Source organism: Hylobates moloch, unplaced genomic scaffold, assembly GCF_009828535.3.
Source record: "Hylobates moloch isolate HMO894 unplaced genomic scaffold, HMol_V3 SCAFFOLD_2, whole genome shotgun sequence".
NCBI classification, from domain to species: Eukaryota; Metazoa; Chordata; class Mammalia; order Primates; family Hylobatidae; genus Hylobates; species Hylobates moloch.
In genome coordinates this window covers 13,567,810-13,587,884 of record NW_026652277.1, presented here as the reverse complement: position 1 = coordinate 13,587,884, position 20,075 = coordinate 13,567,810, and the positions used below count along the sequence as shown (strand labels likewise).

Here is a 20,075-nt window from a genome sequence, read left to right as displayed (position 1 = left end):
AATGGGAGAAAATTTTTGCAACCTACTCATCTGACAAAGGGCTAATATCCAGAATCTGCAATGAATTCAAACAAATTTACAAGAAAAAAACAAACAACCCCATCAACAAGTGGGCAAAGATATGAACAGACACGTCTCAAAAGAAGACATTTATGCAGCCAAAAGACACATGAAAAAATGCTCATCATCACTGGCCATCAGAGAGATGCAAATCAAAACCACAATGAGATACCATCTCACACCAGTTAGAATGGCGATCATTAAAAAGTCAGGAAACAACAGGTGCTGGAGGGGATGTGGAGAAATAGGAACACTTTTACACTGTTGGTGGGACTGTAAACTAGTTCAACCACTGTGGAAGTCAGTGTGGCGATTCCTCAGGGATCTAGAACTAGAAATACCATTTGACCCAGCCATCCCATTACTGGGTATATACCCAAAGGACTATAAATCATGCTGCTATAAAGACACATGCACACATATGTTTATTGCGGCACTATTCACAATAGCAAAGACTTGGAACCAACCTAAATGTCCAACGATTGTCTGGATTAAGAAAATGTGGGACATATACACCATGAAATACTATGCAGCCATAAAAAATGATGAGTTCATGTCCTTTGTAGGGACATGGATGAAACTGGAAACTATCGTTCTCAGCAAACTATCGCAAGGACAAAAAAACAAACACCGCATGTTCTCATTCATAGGTGGGAATTGAACCATGAGAACACATGGACACAGGAAGGGGAGCATCACACACCGGGGCCTGTTGTGGGGTTGGGGGAGGGGAGAGGGATAGCATTAGGAGATATACCTAATGCTAAATGACGAGTTAATGGGTGCAGCACACCAACATGGCACATGTATACATATGTAACAAACCTGCACGTTGTGCACATGTACCCTAAAACTTAAAGTATAATAATAAAATTTTAAAAAGATATATAGTTATCTATATAGATATAGATGTATAGAGAGATAGACATATAAAATATTTTGTAGTATTGAGTGCTTGATTTTCATAGTAAATAAAGAACCACATTAATACTGATGCTCAATCTGTCTCAGATGTCGTAACCGAAGGTTCAAAAAAACTGACCCTGTAACATCCCAAACACTGAAATCATAGATTATGCTAGTTGTGTTTTCAGTTTGGAAGATAAATACATAATTCTAGAAATCAAAATTAAAAATCAGAACTTCATACCTTGTGTAAGCATGTTAAATTCCAAGAACGGTGCTGTGTGGTAAAGTTCCATGGCTTTTTCTGCCCTGGTCATGTTTGGCTTCCCTGCGACGAGATCCTGAACTTCACTGAGACTCCCCACAGAGGGGCTACAGTGCCAGACAGAGATGTCCACCGCGTCGGTATACATACAGTGTAATATGACTTTTGGATTTTTTTTGGTATAATGGACTCATCTAATATAATCCTTGTGCGAGTCCTCAAAGTTCCATCTGTGATTTCTTCAACAGTTGGTATTCTCCTTTGTAATAAATTTTGAAAAAATGGGGACCATGCAGAAATAACAGCCTTGTGGGCTTTGAGGTCTTCATCTAAACAGTTCTGATTTCCACCAAAAGCTTCAACCAGTTCAGAGTATGAAGAAAAACTAAGGACGACATCATAATAACACATGTAATCAAAGAGTCCAGGCATATCTACATCAAGGGAATTCTTCACTAAGCTGAACAAGGATAATGACATTTTGAAACCCTGAGTCTTCCATTCCAAACTCTCCTGTATAAAGATAGTGTAACAAAGCAGAAAACATGGGCATATGAATACCAGCTGTATTGATGTCCATTATTATCTCTGCCCCATACTCAGGTGAGGAAGACAGCATTGTTTTAAAAAATGGACACCTTGCTGCCAAAATGGCACGATGAACAGGATAACAAGTTTCTTGAAATATGAAATCTATATCAGTACGATACTTGTACTCATAAAGATCAGCCATATCTTTCTGCAATGTCCGGGCTTCCGGTCTAGCCAAACTGGCTTGTAGGGAAAGCTCCTTTAATGCTGACCTTCCCTCATATTCCTCCACTAATGCATTTACGTCTCTAATATCCCACCCAGAGAGGAGTTCTCGCATCTGCTTGGCATGATTGGCAGACCTATCAGATTTTCGACGCTTAATTAAGTTCTTTCTGAAGGTAGAAGGGCCAGAGGTCCTCTTTTTTTTTTTTGAGACAGAGTCTGGCTCTGTCGCCCAGGCTGGAGTGCAGTGGCGCGACCTCGGCTCACTGCAAGCTCTGCCTCCCGGGTTCCCGCCATTCTCCTGCCTCAGCCTCCCGAGTAGCTGGGACTACAGGCGCCCGCCACCACGCCCAGCTAATATTTTGTATTTTTTAGTAGAGACGGGGTTTCACCATATTAGCCAGGATGGTCTCGATCTCCTGACGTCGTGATCTGCCCGTCTGGGCCTCCCAAAGCGCTGGGATTACAGGCGTGAGCCACGGCGCCCGGCCTCTTTTTTTTGTCTTGTGGTTTCTCATGGCCATGGTCAAGGCTATACAATTTTGGTTCACAACCATAGCCTTGCTGAGAATAGGATGACGTTCCTATAAAAGTCTGTTGGGCCTGTGAATTTCCCCCTACCTTTGCGGAACATGAATGAAGATAATGAGATGCATTAGCACCCATTTTCTTCAGTCACTCAGGCATTCCGTCTGCGGATTCTTCAGAGTATAATCCCGGAGGCCATTACGAACCTTCAACCCTGGATCCAGCAGCCTCTTTCCATGTATTTCTATGAGAACAGGGCCATTAGACCTTACTTCAGTGCATACTACTGGAAGTATGAAAGGCTGTGGGCAGCCAGACACACGGACAGTGCGTTCTGTAAGAACCACACAGCAAGGATCCTAAAGGGTTTACTATACAGTCTGCCCTTCGTATTCCGTAGGTTCCGCATCCATAGTTCAACCAACCCGGAGGCTCCTCCCGCCGCTGCTTCTGCTGCCGCAGGGACCTCTGCCGTCGCCCCCGCCGCCTCCGCCACCAGCACCGCCGTAGGCACCGGCGCCAGCACACCGCCGCCATCCTCCTCCCACCGCCGCCGCCGCCCTCTCCTCTCCTGTCAGTGGCTCAGGCTCCGGGACTGCGCCGGGTTTCCCTCGCCGCCATTTTGATTCCTAGAGGGAGCAGGAGGGGCTCGGCTTGGCCTTTTTGTGTGTGTTTTTTGTTTTTTTGAGACGGAGTTTTGCTCTTGTTGCCTAGGCTGGAGTGCAATGGCCGATCTCGGCTCACTGCAACCTCCGTCTCCCGGGTTCAAGCGATTCTCCTGCCTCAGCCTCCCGAGTAGCTGGGATTACAGGCATGCGCCACTACGTCCGGCTCATTTTTGTATTTTTTAGTAGGGAAGAGGTTTCACCGTGTTGGCCAGGCTGGTCTCGAACTCCTGACCTCAGGTGATCTGCCTGCTTCGGCCTCCCAAAGTCCTGGGATTACAGACATGAGCTACCGTGCCCAGCCCACCTTTATTACATCAAAGGGCTCTGTGATAAACACCCTCCTACCGCCCAAAAAAGGATAAGGACCACTGCAATATGGGCTGTTTGCTTTAGATTTCATTTTAGATAGGTGTTGATGACTGTCAGAGCTGTTCTTTTTTGGCCTTCGTTTGTATTTTAAGGAGAGTCCAGGCCTCTCCTTAGAACCCCAGATCTGGAGATCAAGCTGGCTACCGTGCCTTTCTTAATCAGTATCCCTCATACATCTCATTCTGAAATAGAAAACTAAATCTATCTTCTCCCCTAAACCTGTTGCGTTCTTCCTGTGTCTCCTACTTCAGTGCACAACCTCAAAAACTACCCTATTGTATAAATCAGAAACCTAACAGTCATCCTAAACCTGTCTCCCCATCCCCTCTCTGCTTCCTTCTCGCTAATATCTCCACATTCAATGGATTTTTTTTTTGTTTGTTTGTTTTTTGAGACGGAGTCTCGCTCTGTCGCCCGGGCTGGAGTGCAGTGGCGCAATCTCGGCTCACTGCAAGCACCGCCTCCTGGGTTCACGCCATTCTCCTGCCTCAGCCTCTCCGAGTAGCTGGGACTACAGGCGCCCGCCACCACGCCCGGCTAATTTTTTGTATTTTTAGTAGAGACGGGGTTTCACCGTGGTCTCGATCTCCTGACCTCGTGATCCGCCCGCCTCAGCCTCCCAAAGTGCTGGGATTACAAGCGTGAGCCACCGCGCCCGGCCGGATGTTTTTAAAATATAAACTCAAGATTTTATAGTCTTCATAATAAAAGAAAATATGACACTTAGAACTGGATCACTTGGCCGTTTCTCTTCTTATCTCTTTCCAGTTCAAAATGCTTGCATATTTTAATAGCCAGCACTCTCTTAGAGCTGCAGCTGGGCTCAACGCACTCAAGCCTTGGCACAATTTTCTGTAGTTTTAGCCTTTTCCCGGAAAATCGGCTTAGTTTGCCCACGATAGCCACGCTGCTTCCTGTCATAACGCCGCTTTCCCTGGGCATACAGAGAATCCTTGGCCTTCGTGTACTGTGTCACTTTGTGGGGTTGGTGCTTGCCACACTTCTTACAGAAAGCCTGGCGGGTTTTAGAAACGTTCATAATGTTTGTGTGAGCACTATCGGCACGGAAAAGCCACATTCAATGGAGTTTTAAAAATCTGTATGCCTAATTGTTTCTCAAAATCACCTCCACTTCTTTTCTCAAAGTCACCACCATACTAATTCCAATAAAAACTGCTTGATTCCTCACTTAAGGAAGGTTTGCGGGCTTAGATTGGTTCTGTTTCTGACTCCTTGCACGGAACTGGATGCAAAGAGGACCTGGAAAGTGAAGGTGAAGAAAAGAACTTCAGAGTACTGATCAGAATTGGTCAAGGAATTTCTGCATAATGGCTAAGAATAAATCTATGACAAGCCTTTTTTTTTAAATAACTAGATGTAGTGATGCATTTATTTATTTATTTATTTAGACAGAGTCTGGCTCTGTCGCCAGGCCAGAGTGTAGTGGCGAGATCTCGGCTCATCACTGCAACCTCCACCTCCCGGGTTCAAGCGATTCTCCCGCCTCAGCCTCCCCAGTAGCTGGGATTACGGACGCGCACCACTACGCCCAGCTAATTTTTGTATGTGAGTGTTTTTAGTAGAGACGGGGTTTCACCGTTTTGGCCAGGCTGGTCTCGAACTCCCAACCTCGTGATCCGCCCACCTCGGCCTCCCAAAGTGCTGAGATTACAGGGGTGAGCCACCGCGCCCGGCCGTAGTGATGCATTTAAACATACTTTTTCAATTTGATTACTAGAGTTCCTCCATTACTATGAATTTTTAACACTAGCAGCTCTCAGAAATGGTTTTATTCCTATTCCTCAGCCAATATAGGTTTAAATAATAGGGCTGAGCTCATAAATGGAGCAGTAATATTCCACTAGGACAGAGAAAAAAGTCAACGTAGATGGCATCAGGACTGTTTATCCTCAGTCTTCCTAAAGTCGATTTTAATTGTTCTGAAAATGAAAGTAGGTAGTGGATAGAGATAGGATCTTATACCAAAGGGATTATTACTGTGGGAACTGCAGTGCCTGAATACTGTCTGCAAGGAGGGAAAGGGGGGAAAGACTTAAAGTGGTCTTTTGGTCCATCAAAGTCTCTTCTGCTATCAATCCCTTGAAATTATGTAAAAGCTAAGTGTTATTTTGCATTTAGAAACTCTGTTGTTAGTATTATGTACAAACACTATTTTTTAGAATGTAAATACATAAAGAGGCCTGAATTTTACTGAAAAACACTTATGTGAAAGATATGGGCTGCTGATAAGTTCTCTTCAGCCCTGACGCCCCTTAGAAGTCCCAAAATCTATGGACCAGGAATTACTCGGGAAACAGTGGTTTCAGTGTAAAAGATGTCATCCACCCTTTCCCTCACTGCACAGATGGTGAAGGGGAAACTCAGAGAGATGTCACGTCCCCAAGGTCAGACGGTAAAAGTGGACCGGATCTGTTTGGTCCTGAGCCCAAACATTTCATAAGGCTGACAAAGGAATAGTCGGTCCCAGAGCGTCAGGAGTTGAGGTGGGACCGCAGGGAAAATACTGGGTGGGACGACTTAAACCTCCCGGCACCAGGGAGCGCCAGACACTCTATTTTACCTAAAGGAGACTGGCTTCTACCGACAGGAAGGTCCCTTGCCCCCAACGAAGACGGCGCCGAATGACGTAAACCAATCCGATTGCTCTGCGCGGGGGCGGGGGTTCGCTGACGTAGCCAGTCAGTGCGGCCCCAGAGCCGCGTGCGTCTGACGTCAAGGGAGGGGCGGAATCCGGTTGGAATTTTGGCGGGTTCGGCTGTGAACCAAGAAGGCGTCCCGGCACCGGGTGAGCAGAGTGGGGCTCTGGCGTGCGGGTGACCTTCGGGCAGCGGGGCCGGGGCCGCCTCGCACGTCTCTGCGCGGGTTGCAAGGGGTCCTAGGGCTAGAGGCGCGGGGTCCCGGGAGCTCGGGTGGGCGCGATCTGGATTTGGCAGCAGCTCGGGACCGCGCGGGGCTGGCATGGCCGGGCCGGGGGCTGGGAGTTGCCGGCCGTCTACTAAGGAATCGGGTTCTTCCTTTTAAAAGCAGCCAAGTGCTTGCCAAGTGCATGCCGCCTGGGCTTTCTTTTATTCATTCATTCTTTCATTCATTGATTTCTCGTATTCATGATTTGCCAATGATTATTGAACGCGGACGGTGTGCAGGGTTCGGATCACATTTCCGCTGCCTTCACGGCGCTTACAGTTTAAAGGGACGAGCAGGTAATAAACAAATGCACGACAGTGGACGACTCAGGGTGGTCCAGAAAGTCTCAGAAAGATGAATAAGTGGAGATCAAAGGGCGAGAAGGACCTGGGGGTAGCTTTCTTCCGACAGAGCCTGAGACCTCAAATCAGCTTAGTGTGTTCCAGAAGGTGGAAGCGGGCTGGCTCGGCTGGAGCATCGTTTTGGGTGTCGGGGTGGGTAGAATTGGACGTGGTGGATTGTGGAAAAGGGGAGGGAGTAGAAAGCTTGGAAAGAGAGAGAGAGAATATGAATCATTGCCTCGCAGGCTTTGTAGATTTTTTTTCTAAGGGCAATGGAAAATCATTAAAGAATTTCAATGAAGGGACCCCCATGATCTGATTTATGTTCCTAAAAGTTACTAAGGAAAGGGAAGATTACTGTGGCTGTTGTATGCAAAACAGATTGCAGGGGGAGAAAGAGACCAAGATAGAAAGCTAACACAGTCAGTGGGTGAAAGGTTGATGGTGGCTTGGCCTAGGGTTCTGGCAGTGAAGTTGGAGAGAAGTGGTAGATTTGAGCAGTGTTTTGGAGATGGAACCACAGTACTTGTCAGTGGCCCTGGATGTGAGGGCGAGGGAGGGTGCATAGTTTCATTTTGGGGGAAGGCGAGGCAGGTTATAGACTTGAACAAGACAGTTTGCTCCTAACCCTCAGGAAGCTTACTGTCCAATAGATTCCCCAGTAGATAGCACAGTGTGTGGCACCTGAAGCATCCGTGGAAATGTTTGTTGAATGAATTTTTAAAAAGCGGCCAGGCGCAGTGGCTCACACCTGTAATCCCAGCGCTTTGGGAGGCCAAGGCGGACGGATCACCAGGTCAGGAGATCGAGACCATCCTGGCTAATACGGTGAAACCCCGTCTCTACTAAAAATAGAAAAAATTAGCAGAGCATGGTGGCGGGCGCCTGTAGTCCCAGCTACTCGGGAGGCTGAGGCAGGAGAATGGCGTGAACCGGGGAGGCGGAGCTTGCAGTGAGCCAAGATGGGGCCCTTTCCCCCCAGCGGGGGGGAAAAAAGACTCCGTTCAAAAAAAAAAAAAAAAAAAGCACCTTTGGGAGTCCAAGGCAGATGGATCACTTGACGTCAGGAGTTCAAGACCAGCCTGGGCACCATGGTGAAACCCTGTCTCTACAGAAAACACAAACATTAGCCAGGTGTGGTAGTGCACGCTTGTAATCCCAGCTACTCGGGAGGCTGGGGCAGGAGAATCGCTGGAGCCTGGGAGGCGGAGGTTGTAGTGAGCCGATAGCACCACTGCACTCCAGCCCCAGCGACAGAGCAAGATCCTGTCTAAAAAAAGAAAAGAAAGCACCATAATCACTGTAATTAGTTCCTTGACACTGAACTTGCCAAAGAGCACATGTAAGTTAAATAAGAGCCTAGAAAAGTTTATACTTTTTTACTTGCAGTTTAAAGAAATCATCTTAAATGAAAAGAGAAGTACGTAGAGTGATACAACTTTGTCTTAATTAGCTATGCTGTTGCTCAGTGCTTTGCTGACTAGTATTGAATCAAAATCGTGATTGTCACCAAGGCTGCAACTAAGTAGAATCATACAGTAGCTGTTGTGGATAACGCAGATGTCAGGTGTATTACAGTGAATACAATGAAAGAATAGCCTAATTTAGATCAACCCCAATAATTCGTGTGTGTGTGTGTGTGTAATTCTTTAAAAAGACAAGGTCTTGCTCTGTGACCAGGCTGCTCTCAAACTTCTGGCCTAAAGTGATGCCCCCACCTTAGCTTCCCAAAGTGCTGCTATTATAGGCGTTAAGCCACTGTACCCAGCCAAGCCCAGTAGTTCTTCCTCATAATTTATCGCATCCACGTAATCTGGTGTGATTTACAAACTGTTCTGCATCTCAATAAGTTTGTGTAACCTTAGTTTAAAGACAAGTAAAAGTGAGCTTCTTACATCCAAGGAGGGAGATGGCATTGGCGGTGTGGAGAGAGGAGGTGACAAATGGTCAGATTCTGGATGAATTCCGAGGTTAAAGCCCATAGGAGTGGTAGGATTCTGGGTTTGTTGGATGTGTGTTGTGAGAGAAAGAGAAGAATTAAAAGTGACATTTCTAATATTGATTTCACACAGCCAAGGTTCTACATTGCTCATCTGGACACCTGAGCCTCCTTTGAAGTTTCCTGTCACAACTGTCCTCTTGACAGCATGGATGGTAAGGCCTGGCAGTTTTCTGTTTCTCTGTTTCACGGAAAACTAACCTTTTGTCCATGGACTTGTTATTTATTCCACTTGTAAAATCGTGAAAATGCTCCCCAGCCCTCAGGTGTTGTCTTAGTGGTTCTGAAGCAATCTCACATCTCACAGAGGTCACTGAATGTTACTTGCTTTTATCAGATGACATTTCTTCTGGCAACAGTGATTGTCTTTCATAATTACAATAGCTGGTAGGTGTACAGTGGGCCAGGCACTGCTCCAAGATCCTTGTGGAAGTTAACTGATTCAGTCCTCGGGCAAAAATATTTTATAGGCAGGAAAACAGGGATGTTTAGTAACTTGTCACAGTTCAAGCTGGCAGATCAGGGCGTTGAACCAGGCAGTCTGACTTCAGGGTTTACATTTGATAATGAAATCTGTTGAAGCGATTTTAGTCTAGCTCTGACTTAAGTTTTTATTAACATAATCCTTTCCAATTTTGTTCATTTTGCAAGGATGTGTACAAAATGTTTACCTAGAAAATAGATGTTGCACTAATTAGCAATCACCTAAAATGAATGTGCTGGGCGGGGCGCAGTGGCTCACACCTGTGATCTCAACACTTTGGGAGGCCGGGGTGGGAGGATTGCTTGAGCCCAAGAGTTCAAGACCAGCCTGGGCAATAGAATGAGACCTCATTTCTGTTTTTAAAAAATTAAAGTGATTGTGCTCGTTGTGAAGAGATCTAGTTGCATAATTGAACTCATAATCTGAAACTGGATTTTTTTTAAAAATTCAAACATATTACACTTTGCCCTTTAAAAAAAAAACTTGAAATTCCTCACACTGTGATGCACAGTGGCCCCCCATTGCCCCTGAGAGATGTGTTTCCACACTCCCAGCAGATGCCTGAAACTGAGGATGGTACCAAACCCTAGGCATGCTGTGTTTTTTCCTGTACATACATACCTGTGATAAAGTATAATTTATGAATTAGGCACAGTGAGAGATGAACAACAATAATAAAATGGAACAATTATGACAATATACTGTAATAAAAGTTATGTGAATGTGGTCTCTCTCTAAAGTATCTATTGCACTCTCAAAATATCCATTGTACTGTCCTCAACCACAGTGACCATGGAAAATCAAAACCACAGAAAATAAACCCTCAGAAAAGGGGTTTTTCCTTATGTGAAACTCATTGCCTGATGGTATCATGGTAGTTTCCTGTTTCTTAAAATTGGCAAATTGCCTACAGGGCAGGTTATATAATACAAAGCGTCACTTTTTGCTATGAGATTGACATGAAAATAAGAGGCGAATGGATACATGTTCTCTAAGAAATCATAGTATCTATCTGGAAACAGTATAGGTCAAGAAAAAAGAAAAGATGCCGGGCGCGGTGGCTCAAGCCTGTAATCCCAGCACTTTGGGAGGCCGAGGCGGGCGGATCACGAGGTCAGGAGATCGAGACCATCCTGGCTAACACGGTGAAACCCCGTCTCCACTAAAAATACAAAAAATTAGCCGGGCGTGTTGGCGGGCGCCTGTAGTCCCAGCTACTCGGGAGGCTGAAGCAGGAGAATGGCGTGAACCCGGGAGCCGGAGCTTGCAGTGAGCCAAGATCGCGCCACTGCACTCCAGCCTGGGCAACAGAGCGAGACTCCGTCTCAAAAAAAAAAAAAAAAAAAGAAAAAAAAGAAAAGAAATCATAATGTTTAGGCTGGGTGCGGTGGCTCATGCCTGTAATCTCAGCACTTTGGGAGGCCAAGGTGGGTGGATCACCTGAGGTCAGGAGTTCGAGGCCAGCCTGGCTAACATAGTGAAACCCCATTTCTACAAAAACTACAAAAATTAACCTGGTGTGGTGGCATGTGCCTGTAATCCCAGCTACTCAGGAGGCTGAGGCTGGAGGATCGCTTGAATCTGGGAGGCAGAGCTTGCATTGCATGAGATCCCACCACTGCACCTCCAGCCTGGGTGACAGAGTAAGACTCTGTCTCAAAAAAAAAAAAAAAAAAAAAAAGGAAAAAGAAATCATAATATTTAGTAAGAAAATCTCATTTGATTGGCATGGGTTCACAATTTGGCTGGTGTAGAGGAAATCGGAAAGTGTATGGTACTTGGGATATACTGTTGAACAATGTTCCTGCTTATATTTTAGTGGAGGGAGCAAGATAACAAAACAATAAACGGGTAGTTAGTAGATGGGAGACACTGCTATGTCTTTGTATGCTGACAGGAGTGATTCAGAGGAGAGGGAGAAATTGGGGATACAGGAGCCAGAGAGGTGGTAATTGTAGAATGAAGTCTTTGAGAAGCTGAGAAGTGGGACCCAGTGTAAGAGTGTAAGTGGAAGAATTGGCTGTGAATAGCACTAGATACTTAGTCCTAGGAGGGAAAGCAGAGAAGATATGTTCAGAGATGGGAGTGAAGGATGAGGAAGTCTGATTGCATCTATTTTTTCTGTAAAATGTAAGCCAAGGGCTGGGCGCTGTGGCTCATGCCTGTAATCCCAGCACGTTGAAAGGCCAAGGCAGGTGGATCACTTGAGGTCAGCAGTTCGAGACCAGCCTGACCAACATGGAGAAACCCCATCTCTACTAAAAATACAAAATTAGCTGGGCGTGGTGGTGCATGCCTGTAATCCCAGCTACTCGGGAGGCTGAGGCAGGAGAATCACTTGAACCTGGGAGGTGGAAGTTGCAGTGAGCCGAGATCACGCCATTGCACTCCAGCCTGGGCAACAAGAGCGAAACTCTGTCTCAAAAAAAAATATATATATATATATATATGTGTGTGTGTGTGTGTGTATAATCAGCTAAGAATAAAGAGTGGGGAGTGGGCATAGGAGGTTTGAGGAGAGACAGTGTGAAGTGGTCAGAGCCTGGGAAAGTGAATGAATTGGGGAAGTGTGGGAATCTTTAAGCAGTGCTGAATGCTTGTTTGTTATGGGTGTGCAAAAATTTAAAGTTAGACTGAGGCAGGGTCTTGTTGATCACGCTTGTAGTCCCAGCACTTTAGGAGGCCAAGGCAGGAGCATCGCTTGAGGCCAGGAGTTCAAGACCAGACTGGGCAACATGGCAAGACCCCATCTCTACAAAAAAATTTTTAATAAGCTGGGCGTGGTGGTGTGCACCTCTAGTCCCTGCTGCTTGGGAGGCTAAGGCAGGAGGATCGCTTGAGCCCAGGAGTTTGAGGCTACAGTGAGCTAAGATCGCGACACTGCACTCCAGCCTGTGTGACCCTGTCTTGAAAAAAAAAATAAATAAATAAATAAACAAAAAAGACCAGTCAGCATGGTAGCGAGTCTTTCTCCAGGGCCATTCACCAGCCAGGGAGCTGAGTCTTTAGAAGGCAGTGATGATGGTGTTGAACATGGATCCACAGGGAAGGCATTAGGGACAGGGGGTGATGGACAGGAAACACATTGTAGGTAGGTTGATGGATTAGACACGTGGATGAAGCTGAAGAGCTACTGGATGTGAATACTAGAGTGAGCGGGCTGAAAGGATGGGAGGCTGGATCACAGAGGGATGTTCAGAGGTCAGTTGTGCTTTGCTGTGTGATGAGTTGGAGTTACTATGGGAGTGGGTAGCTAAGATGGGGAGTGGATGAGAAACCCAGTGACCAAGATGTTGGCTGGATCATCCTTGCGGAGGTTGAAGTGCCCCGGGAGGATGATTGCAGTAGAGATGGAGGGGAGGACCGGGGAGCATGTATGATACACACATTATGATCAACACATGACAGTGCCATGAGGGGTTCTTGATGCCAGCGTCTGGTGTCTTGAACTTCAGAGAGCTGTGATCTGGAAGAAGACTGAATCATTCCAAAGTGACAGTGATAAAGAAGACATCAGGAACCTGAAGTTGATCAACAAGTATTTATTGCAAGCCTAATACACGCCAAACACTATTCTAGACATTGCCATGTGAGGTGTGAACAATTAAACGCTTTCCATTCAAGAGGGTTCCAGGGGTAGCCAGATTTCTGTTGTAAGAGCCACTGGGGATCCGGGAGACGTGCTGATAGTAGATTTCACATCCCAGGGGTTTGAGAACAAAGAGGCTGGGAGATTGAGTCAGCACAATACAGAGAAGACATGATTTTTGGTGGTGACTGAGGTAAACGGGGTTGTGAGGCACCATGGGATTAGCCCTGGTTCTCTTGTGAACGGTTCAAAGTGAATGGTATGGGGTCCCCAGGCAGCATTTTCCACCTGTGGCCCCCAGTGGTGTGAGCCAGAGCCTCTTCCCGGGGTGTGCCCTCTTTGGCAGATGGGAACAAGAGATGGTTGAGGCCTCTTTGCTTCCTTGCAGGCATGTGACATTCTCACTTAGAGCACAGGGGGCTGCCTGGCCTCTTCTCTCTTGCACTGTGCAGTCTTGGAGTCTTCGTGGACTAAGCAACTCAAGCTAATCCTCATACAACCTCTGACTCTGAGCATTAGGCCCCGTCAACAGATTCTAGGCCTGAAGTTTGGCTACTGGCTTTTTCCTTCTGGTAAGGGAGTGCAGAGTGGTAGAAAGGACATTGGTTTGCTGATCTGGAGATTCCTTATTAACCCAGCTCCTGCACTGATCTGTTTCTCCATGTGATCCTGAACAAGCCCTCACCCTCTCATACTCTAGCCCCTGAATTTCAGACAAGGAGAGTAGGTCAGATATTCTTAATATTTTTCCATTGAATACCTCTGATTTTATAAACAAATAGTGCCCAAATAGGGGGGCAAAAAAGAGCAAAGAAAATAGACAAATCAAGAAAGAAGAAATCCGATTGGCAAATAAACATAAACAACTCTTAACCTCACCAGTAATCCAAGAAATGCAAATCAAAACAGTGAGATGCGTTTTTAAATCGTCCATCAGATTGACAAAAAAAATTTAGGTGACACATCAGATATTGATGAGGTGGTGGGGAGAAGTGGCCCTTGTGTACAGCTCTAGTGAGAGTGATACGAGAGATAGCAATTATTTAGGGAGATAGTAAGGGCAACAGAGTCCTCAGCAGAATTTCCCTTTTAACAAAAAGCAGCCCCCAAGTAATTTCTAACAAAGGCCAGCCTGAAAAATCAAGCTGCAGACATACAAAAGCAAGCTAGTAATTTGCAGGGTGAATACCTGCAGCTGTGCTGATAGGAAAAGGCTCCCTGGGGGCCAGGAATGTTCAACATGGCGGCCCCTTTTCTTTGTCAACCACGTGTACAGTAAAGAAACGGACAACATGGCACTGGCCAGGTAGAGAACCACCTGTATAATAAAAGACTAGGGTGGGGCAGCCAGGTTTTCCACCCTATGCAAATGGCATACCTAGTCCAGCCAATCTTTTATGTCCTATGTAAATCAGACAGTGTGTCCTCAAGCTCATCTACGAAACCCCATGCATTTCTCCATGGAAGCGGCAACCCATTTTTCTGGGACCCCTCTCTGCTGCTGAGAGCCCTTCTTTCTCTTTTGCCTATTAAATCTCTGCACTTAACCTTACTCCTTGTGTGTCAGCGTCCTTGATTTCCTTTGCGTGAGACAACGAACCTCGGGTATTACCCCAGACGAACGATGCCATTTCAAGAGCGCATCCACTTTGCGAACAACTTGGCAGTATCTAGCAAAATTGGAAAACGTGGATACCCAGCAATCCAGCAATTCCATTTCTGATAGATATTCCCAAGAAACACACGTGCAAGAAGACGGATACACGATTACAGCGTATTTAGTAGTGGGGAAAATTAGAAATAGCCCATATTGTCCTTTATTGGAAAATGGATTAGTAAGGTGTGATGCAGTCTTATTATAGGATACAATATAGCAACGAAAAGAAATAAACTAGAACTATATGGGGGTTTTTGTTTGTTTTTGAGATGGAGTCTCGCCCTGTCACCTATGCTGGAATGCAGTGGTGTGATCTCGGCTCACTGCAACCTCCACCTCCCAGGTTCCATCAATTCTCCTGCCTTAGCCTCCTGAATAGCTGGGATTACAGGCACAGGCCACCACGCCCAGCTAATTTTTGTATTATTAGTAGAGACGGGGTTTCACTTTCTTGGCCAGAATGGTCTTGAGCTCCTGATCTCAGGTGATCCTCCCGCCTTGGCCTCCCCAAGTGCTGGGATTACAGGCGTGAGCCACCGCACCTGGCTAGAACTATATGTTTTGATTTGGCTTAATCTTACAAGCAATGTTGAAAGAACGTGGAATGCAGAGTAATGCAGTGTGGAATATTTATGTAAATATTTTTAAAACCATCTATATATTGACTATGACTGCCTATATATTTATGTAGAAGCATAAGAATGGACTGGAATGATGCCTCAAAATTATGAAAGTGATTACAATGGGAAGTGGGGGCAGTGGTCAGGAGTTGGGATAAGATTTGGCATGACAGACTTCATCTGGAAGGTGTTATTTAATGTTAAAGGCAAGAAGCAAACAACAAAATGTTAATGATGGCTAATTCTGGGTGATGGGATCTTAGTATTTTTTATAGAGTTTGTATTTTTTTAATCCCAAATAATTTAAAGGTCAGGAGTTATATATATCTAAAGCCTAAATCTATGTTTGGTGTTTTAAAATTATTCCCTTGTTGGTTGAATTTCATGGAAGTCGGTGTGCGGGAAGCTGTCTCATTGATTGGAGTAGAATGCTTGAGGACATTTGGCCCCGTGGCTGGCCCACTCTACTCACTAAGCAGTATTGGCTCCTTCTTAGCCCAGTGTCCCCTAAGAAGCACCTGGGGACAGGAAAGATGGCGACAAGGAGAGTAAAGACCAGGCAAAATGGTGCATCTGTAGGTTTTTTTTTTTTTTTTTAGTTTCAGCTTTCATTTTAGATTCAGGCTTGTTACAGAGGTGTATAGTGTGATGCTGAAGTTTGGAGTATGGTTGAACCCATCACCCAGGTAATGAGCATTGTACCCATTAGGTAGTTTCTCTTACCCCCATGGGGTCATTTAAATTGCCTAAAGTTGAATGTTTGGAATTAGCTGTGCTTATTCTCTGTCCTTTCTCTTCTTTTCCCATAGAGGAGGAAGACAATCTGTCTCTGCTGACCGCACTGCTGGAAGAAAATGAGTCAGCCTTGGATTGTAATTCAGAAGAAAGTAACTTCTTGACGCAGGAAAATGGCGAGCCCGACTCATTTGATGAGCTCTTTGATGCCGACGGCGATGGTGAATCTTATACAGAAGAGGCTGATGATGGAGAAACAGGAAAGACCAAAGATGAAAAGGAAAATTTGGCCACTCTCTTTGGAGACATGGAGGACTTAACAGATGAAGAAGTTCCTGCATCACTGTCAACTGAAAATAGGGTCCTCCCTGCTCCTGCCCCCAGGCGAGAGAAAACGAATGAAGAGTTGCAAGGTGCCCTAACTACTTGCCTTCCTTATTTCTTTCGGATAAGTTGGATGAAGACCACCAATCTGACAGTTGTCATCAAAATAGCTGCTGATTCAAGGGTAGAGATAAATGACTTTGCAAAAAAAGAAAGAAAATTATATGAGTTGGTAGATGAAATGTTTAAGGCCAGCATTTTAGCACAAACTACAGACTCTATCAGTGTCAGCCAGCTGCACTTGATCCTGTACGGAGTGGCGCTGAAACTTTTCATGTTTCTTATGGAATAGTAGTACTTTGGGATTTATGTGGATGTGGAGCCAGAGACAAGGCTGCAAAGCTGCCACATATCTATTTGAGCAGAGCATTCCTAAACAGAAGCTTTGACACATGTTCTTTTCTTATTCCTGGCATCTCATACATGTTTAAGCTATAATAAAATTCGATGGTTAGCTGTTTCTTCTAATACAGAAGCCAGCATTTATTATATTAGTTATGATATCCAATTTATGAAGTAAATATAATTTTTTTTTTTTTTGAGACAGATTCTTGCTGTGTCACCCAGGCTAGAGTACAGTGGTGCAATCTTGGCTTACTGTAGCCTCCACCTCCCAGGCTCAAGTGATCTTCCTGCCATAGCCTCCCTAGTAGCTGGGACCATAGGCATGCACCCCCATGCCCAGCTAATTTTTTTTTTTTTTTTTTTTCATTTTTTGTAGATACAAGATCTCCTTATATTGCCCATGCTGGTCTCGAACTCCTGAGCTCATGCAGTCCTCCTGCCTCAGCCTCCCAAAATGCTGTGATTACAGGCACGAGCCACCATGCCTGGCCTATAATTATTTCTCAGCTCCTAAAAACTTATTAACTGTGGATTTGTATTTGATATCTCTTAATAGTACAGATTTATAACTAGTTTGACTCTTGGGTGCTTCATTACTTTAAATAAAATATGTATTTCTCTAAGGGACCTCTTTGAAGTACAAAAGTTAATCATGAGCTTTGGGTATGTGATTATATTGTGAGTCTCAAGGTATTGGGGCAGGGAGTGGACAACAAAAATATTGCCAGCATTTTTGTCGTGTAGAACATTTTCTCCTGCCTGGTTCTTAAATTAACATATTTTCATTTCCTAGAGGAATTAAGGAATTTGCAAGAGCAAATGAAGTCCCTACAAGAACAGCTAAAAGTAACAACAATTAAACAGACAGCAAGCCCAGCCCGTCTGCAAAAATCCCCTGGTAAGAAGACTGTCATTCTGGCAATCGTGTGCATTTCTTTTATTAGAAATTATCACATTATTTCTGCATCCAACTCCTGTCCAAACAGCCCTTTGAACCTCTTTCTGAATGGGTTTTTACTCACTTATTTTACTTTTGATTAAGTAGAGAAGTCTCCCCGGCCACCTCTTAAGGAGAGGAGAGTTCAGAGAATTCAGGAGTCGACATGCTTTTCTGCGGAGCTTGATGTCCCTGCACTACCAAGAGCCAAGCGGGTGGCCCGGACACCAAAGGCTTCACCTCCAGGTGTGGGACTTGCGGTCTCAGTATCTTGGCACTATTGTATGTGTTCATGTGTGTGTGGGTGTTCGTGTGTGTGGGGGTGTCTGTGTCTTTTGGTCTGTCTTATCTCTCCATTGAGGAAGAAAGAAAGTTTCTTGGGAATGGGAGCCACATGATGTATTTTGTGTTCTTCGTCTACATCTCAAAGTGCCTAGAAAATTATTAGGGCCAAGGCACGAGGCAGGAGGATTGCTTGATCCTAGGAGTTTGAGACCAGGCTGGGTAGTATAGCAAGACCCTATCTCTACAGTAATAAAAAAATTAGCCAGGTGTGGTGCTTGCCTGCAGTCTCAGCTACCTGAGAGGCTGAGGTGGGAGGATCATTTGGGCTCAGGCTAGAGTGAGGCTAGATCATTTGGGTTGGGGCTAGAGTGAGCTGTCATCACACCACTGCACTCCATCCTGTTCCACAGAGCAAGACCCTGTCTGAAAAAAGGAAAATCCTTAGGTACAGAGTAGCTATTTACTAAGTACTTAACAGGTTGAATTTTTTTTTTTAACTCTGTAGTCTCATAGTTTTACCTGGGTTGTAGTAAGTAAAGCCACCGGTTATGTTCTCACGCTTTAGGCTTGTGAGGTTATTTCCCTAGAAAATGGTCAAGTTTTATTTGAAGCCAGGTTGTATTAAATCAAAAGTGCTGTTTTTTAGAAAAGACTTCTTTGCACGAGTAGAGGATAGTATTCAAATACAGTCCTAGTTCAGCACACACATGTATATGCACAAAACAGCAGTGAAAAGGCTTTCTACCCTATGTATTGCTTTTCTTGTATTGCCGGGAGACCTAAGACAAGATGGTCCTGATAAAACATGGTGGGTTGGAGGACACAGCATTTTATTGGCTGCATGTGTTTGGAAAAGCCCCTTTGAATAGTATGGGTCTGTGCCACAGTCGTAGAGAACTACTTCTGCCTGAGTGTTCATATTAATCTGACAGCAAGTTATATATTCAGATATCCATTCAGGAGTAGCATCCATCCCCTCAGGACTTTTGGCATTACTAGGGTGTTGCATTAGGTAATGTCCAAAGTTTGTTTTTGAGGGGTGGGGAATGGGCCTGGTCTCTAGGTTCTAAAGTTCTAGGGTCACCCTGGCCCCCAGTGTGAGAGCAGTGATCCAAAGTCCCTTTGAGGGCAAACAACAATCTTATGAAAGAGAGAGTGATATTTTATTAAGGAAAATACCCAAGCATCTGACTTTCAGGAGAATTATCAAACACTTCTAAAATATGAAAAGTAACTCCATCAGGGATATTTAATGAAGCAATAGTGAATAGAATACCAGACCTCGAACTCTCCTTGGCCCCACAAATAAAATCGAATGGAATGAAATGAAACAAGAAAGAAGAAAAGGGGAGCTAGTTTTGGAATTTTTTTTGTTTTTGAGACAGAGTCTCACTCTTGTCACCCAGGTTGGAGTGCAGTAGCATGATCTGGGCTCACTGCAACCTCCACCTCCTGGGTTCAAGTGATTCTCCTGCCTCAGCCTCCCGAGTAGCATGCCCCACCATGCCCAGCTAATGTTGTATTTTTAGTAGAGACAGGGTTTCATCATGATGGCCAGGCTGATCTTGAACTCTTGACCTGAAGTGATCTGCCCACTTCAGCCACCCAAAGTGCTGGGATTACAGGTTCTTAAAGTAGAATTTGAACTGTACACAAATCTCCACTAATTACTCATTCCGGAGGAGGTCTTGTCCTCCCTTTGAGAATCTGCCCCAGTGCTCTGTATCTTGATGAATACCTAGTAAACATCATTGCATAGAGAATCAGTATTTTAGAGCGGCACTATCTAGTACAGTAGCCACTAGCCACATGTGGATATTTAAGTTTAAATTAGATTAAATTTAGTTAGAAATGTATTTCCTTAAAAGCACAGGGTTACATTAAGTGACCAGTGGCCACATGTGTCTGTTAGCTAGCACCCTATTGGACAGCACCAATGTAGAACACTGTTATCATCAGAGAAAGTTCTGTTGGACTGTAAGGCCAAGAAATGGTCTTGTGGGACATGCTTTGTTCCCAAGATTTGATTATTGCATGTGTTGCTTTAAAAAAGGAACAATCCTGGCCGGGGGCGGTGGTTCATGCCTGTAATCCCAGCACTTTAGGAAGCTGAGGCAGGCGGATCACCTGAGGTCAGGAGTTCGAGACCAGCCTGACCAACATGGAGAAACCCCATCCCTACTGAAAATACAAAATTAGCTGGGCATGGTGGCGCATGCCTG

The 20,075-nt window shown here is 45.0% G+C and overlaps 1 protein-coding gene and 1 pseudogene across 2 annotated transcripts in view; one reads left to right on the top strand and one right to left on the bottom strand.

The window, feature by feature from the left end:
• Positions 1-1,196: 1,196 nt before the first annotated feature.
• Positions 1,197-2,653, bottom strand: LOC116474521 (BTB/POZ domain-containing protein 7-like; annotated as a pseudogene).
• A 3,656-nt stretch (positions 2,654-6,309) lies between these two features.
• The window catches only part of MCM10 (minichromosome maintenance 10 replication initiation factor), a 49,013-nt gene continuing 35,247 nt past the window's right edge, over positions 6,310-20,075 (top strand). The window contains exons 1-5 of one of the 2 annotated variants that reach the window (XM_032159954.2): positions 6,310-6,358; positions 8,891-8,972; positions 15,977-16,315; positions 17,425-17,529; positions 17,677-17,814. In XM_032159954.2, coding sequence (XP_032015845.1) covers positions 8,966-8,972; positions 15,977-16,315; positions 17,425-17,529; positions 17,677-17,814 — 589 coding nt within the window. In that variant the 5' untranslated portion in view covers positions 6,310-6,358; positions 8,891-8,965. Of the gene's footprint in view, positions 6,359-8,890; positions 8,973-15,976; positions 16,316-17,424; positions 17,530-17,673; positions 17,815-20,075 lie in introns of both variants that reach the window. The other variant, XM_032159865.2, reaches the window with a different exon arrangement.